The sequence below is a fragment of the Primulina tabacum genome, chromosome 6, assembly GCF_025594145.1.
Source record: "Primulina tabacum isolate GXHZ01 chromosome 6, ASM2559414v2, whole genome shotgun sequence".
Lineage (NCBI taxonomy): Eukaryota > Viridiplantae > Streptophyta > Magnoliopsida > Lamiales > Gesneriaceae > Primulina > Primulina tabacum.
In genome coordinates, this window is record NC_134555.1 from 11,378,941 (window position 1) to 11,383,272 (window position 4,332).

The 4,332-nt window shown below is 38.7% G+C and overlaps 1 protein-coding gene across 1 annotated transcript; it reads left to right on the forward strand.

Annotated features, from left to right (window-relative positions):
• Positions 1-1,453: 1,453 nt before the first annotated feature.
• LOC142550043 (uncharacterized) lies at positions 1,454-3,885 on the forward strand. The gene is made up of 7 exons (XM_075659284.1): positions 1,454-1,846; positions 1,916-2,050; positions 2,154-2,273; positions 2,574-2,777; positions 2,953-3,114; positions 3,208-3,393; positions 3,754-3,885. The coding sequence occupies exons 1-7, from the start codon at positions 1,454-1,456 to the stop codon at positions 3,883-3,885; spliced, it is 1,332 nt and encodes a 443-aa protein (XP_075515399.1).
• Positions 3,886-4,332: the final 447 nt, after the last annotated feature.

Here is a 4,332-nt window from a genome sequence, read left to right on the forward strand (position 1 = left end):
CTTGTTATCAAGTCACTTTTTATTTAGGATACAATGAACATGAGAAGTTTTAAAATATCATGTAGTTTGTTAAATGAATGAGGGGAAAAACAAGTTAGTATGTTGGCTTGTGGTTATGAGTTGAATGCTATTTTGTGAACGATCATGTATATTAGTATGGATAATGTTTATGATGTAAAGGATATATTTTTCTTTCCCTTTTAAATGTTAAGGCTTCCGCATACGTTAATTAGTTAATTAAAATGTCATGGGAATGGGTTGTTTCAATTGGTATCAGAGCGAAAAGTTCTTGGATCGTATATGACTTCTTCTACCTAGGACAATCCGGTATGTTTTCGATCCTGCATCTATTGATTTTAACATTGAGAGTTGATCATATTCCATTGTTATTGATGTATTCTTTCTTCCTATCTATGTTAAAGTGAGCTTACGTGTAGGAAATGCCTCCTAAACGAAAGGTTACTGAAGGGGATGATAGGACCCCTACCACTGATAGGACTACCAACATTGTAGATGAACTCAGTAAATTAATACAAGAACAAGCAAAAGTTCATGGTGAACAAATTCAACAGTTGTTGAGCCTGCATACCTCAACCCAAGGTCATGGTCAAGGAAGAGGACAGGGTAGAGTGGAAAGCAACGAAGGTAGTTCTTATGATGTATTCAGGCGAATGAACCCTCCCGAGTTTGTTGGTGGTGCCGATCCACTCGTAGCTCTTGAATGGGTTAAATCATTGGAGGCTATATTCAATTATTTGAAGTTCACTGATCGGGATAGAGTAAGCTGTACTGTGTTTATGCTAGTGACAGCTGCTCGCATCTGGTGGGAAGCTACCAAAGTGACTGTTAATGTTCGCGAGTTAAAATGGGAAGAGTTCAAAGAATTATTTTATGCCAAGTACTTTTCAAGAGAAGTTAAAGCGAAGAAGGTTAAAGAATTTCTTGAGTTGAAGCAAGATTCCTTGTCTGTTGCTGAATATACATTGAAATTTGAAGAAGGATGCGTGTTTGTTCCGTTTATTGCTGAAAATGATAAAGACAAAGGAGAACACTTCCTTCGTGGGTTGAAACCGGAAATTCGAAGGGATGTTCATATGGCCAAGGTGATCACTTATCAAGACATTGTTGAAAGAGCCTTACTTGCCGAGCACGATGAACAAGAAATTGAAAAGGAGCGGCAATTAAGAAGGCAAGCTTTCCAAGCGAGAGGGCAAGGGGCAAGTACTAATACTCGAGGTGGTCACAAAGGAAAAAGCAAAATGGAACAACGCAATAAACCTTCTGCGCCTTCTTCAGAGATGGAGCGACCATTATATCCTAAATGTGGCAAGCCACATAAAGGGGAGTGTCTAGTGGAAGTGGCAGATGTTATAGATGTAAAAAAATGGGGCATACAGCACAGAAGTGTCCTCTCTCCTCTGATAAAGGAAAAGTTCAAGGCAGAATATTTACGATGACAAAAGAAGGAGCCAATCCTGATTCTTCAGTCATATCAGGTAATATTCTAATATCTGGCAAGGAAGCACTTACGTTGATTGATACTGGTGCGACTCATTCCTTTATGTCTGAAGTATTTGTGCATTCTTTATCTCGAGAACCTACTGTCATGTCGTTACATTTTAATATTATGTTGCCCTATGGTGATGAAATTTGTCCCACAAATATCCTTAAGGCATGTTCGGTACAGATGGGTACGAGATTGTTGTATGCTGATTTTATTGTGATTCCGATGGTTGCTTTTGATGTTATATTGGGTATGGACTGGTTATCTGCTTATCGTGCAGTAATTGATTGTGTGGGAAAGACTGTGAAGTTTTTAATTGATGACCATGAGAATAATGAAATTGTTGGTCTAGGCTCATCGATTAGTACTCCCGTTATTTCGTGCTTGTAAGCTATTAAATTGTTGAATAAGGGATGTACTAGTTTTCTGGCCTTAGTATCCGATGTAAATAGGGACAGTAATGTGCAATTACAGAATATTGAAGTGGTTCAGGAATATTCTGATGTATTTGCTGATGATGTGCCTGGCTTACCTCCTGATCGAGAGGTAGAGTTTGTTATTGAATTGAATCCAGGTACAACCCCTAATTTCTAAAGCTCCGTACAGAATGGCTCCAACTGAAATGAAAGAATTGAAGAATCAATTGCAGGAGCTATTAGATAAAGGGTTTATTCGTCCTAGTTCCTCGCCATGGGGAGCTCTAGTTTTGTTCGTGAAAAAGAAAGATGGGTCATTAAGGTTATGCATTGATTATCGTGAACTCAATAAGGTAACTATTAAAAATAAATATCCTTTACCTCGAATCGACGATCTTTTTGATCAATTGCAAAGGGCCACTGTATTTTCAAAAATCGATCTTCGATCCGGATATCATCAATTGAAGGTAAAAACGGAGGACATACCAAAGACTGCTTTTAGAACGAGGTATGGCCATTATGAATTTTTGGTGATGTCGTTTGGATTAACTAATGCTCCTTCAGTGTTTATGGATTTGATGAATCGTGTCTTTAAGCCGTATTTGGACGCTTTTGTGATTGTATTTATTGACGACATTTTGATATATTCAAAGACACGAGAACTTCATAGGGAGCATTTGAGGATCGTGTTACAGACATTGAAGGAGAAGCAATTGTATGCCAAGTTAAAGAAATGTGAGTTCTGGTTAGAGCAAATGGCGTTTTTAGGCCATATTGTGTCAAAAGAAGGAATAGCAGTCGACCCGTCCAAGATTGAAGCTATTAAGCAATGGTCCATTCCAAAGACAGTTTCAGAGGTACGGAGTTTTCTTGGCTTGGCAGGGTATTACAGAAGATTCATAGCGGATTTCTCGAAAATAGCATTACCATTGACGAGCTTGACACGAAAGGCTATCAAATTTGAATGGACCATAGAATGCCAACAAGCATTACAATCTCTGAAAGATAAGTTACCCTCTGCCCCTGTATTAGTACTTCCTTGTGGTACTGAGGATTTTGTTGTATACAGATGCTTCAAAGCAGGGGTTAGGTGCTGTGTTGATGCAACGTGGGAAAGTGATCGCTTATGCTTCTCGTCAGCTAAAAGAATACGAGAAGAATTATCCCACGCATGATTTGGAGTTGGCGGCTGTGGTATTCGCCTTAAAGATTTGGCGACATTATTTATATGGTGAGAAATGTGAAATTTTTACAGATCATAAAAGTTTGAGTTATTTGTTTTCACAGAAAGAATTAAATATGAGGCAGCGCAGGTGGTTGGAATTAGTAAAAGACTATGATTGCACCATTAACTATCATCCTGGAAAAGCTAATGTTGTTGCGGATGCTTTAAGCCGTAAATCCAGTTATTTATTGGGTTCCATGATTCAGAAACCGTTATTACTCGATTTGCAAAGGAACGAAATAACTCTGGTATCTCCAGGTACAGTAGATCAGTTATCTGCACTAGTTCTTCGCTCTACTTGATTGATCGTATTCTAAAGGAGCAACAATTGGATATTCAGTTATTAGAGTTGAAGAATAAAAATGATTTAACAGGAGTTTCTGAATTTGGTTTGAATCATAATGGTTTATTGACCTTTCGAGGTAGAATTTGTGTTCCTAGGGGTGATGACATTCGGAAAGATATACTTATTGAAGCTCATACAGCGCCATATTCAGTTCATCCTGGCAGTACCAAAATGTATCATGATCTTCGACGTCTTTATTGGTGGCCAGGTATGAAGGAAAGATATCATGTTATTTATTTCTGAATGTTTAACCTGTCAGCAGGTTAAGATTGAACATCAAAGACCTGCTGGAACTTTGCAATCTCTACCAATACCTCAGTGGAAATGGGAGCATATCACCATGGACTTCGTAACAGGACTTCCAAGAACACCAAAGGGTTACAACTCCATCTAGGTGATTGTTGACAGGTTAACTAAGTCGGCTCATTTTCTTCTGGTCAAAACGACGTTTACAATGAACCAGTATTCTGAAAGTCTATGTAGCTGAGATTGTAAGACTTCATGGAATCTCTGTATCGATTGTATCTGATCGTGACCCGAGGTTTACTTCTGAATTCTTGAAAATTTTACATAGAGCCTTGGGCACAAAGTTGGCTTTTAGCACAGCATATCATCCTCAGAGTGATGGGCAGTCAGAGACGGTGATTCAAATTCTTGAAGATATGTTACGAGCCTGCACGATTGATTTCACGGGAAGTTGGGATTCTAAGTTGCCTTTGGTGGAATTCACGTATAATAACAGCTACCAGTCTTCAATCGGCATGGCACCCTACGAAGCTTTATATGGAAGAAAGTGCCGATCTCCATTGTACTGGGAAGAAGTAGGTGAAAGGAAAATGTT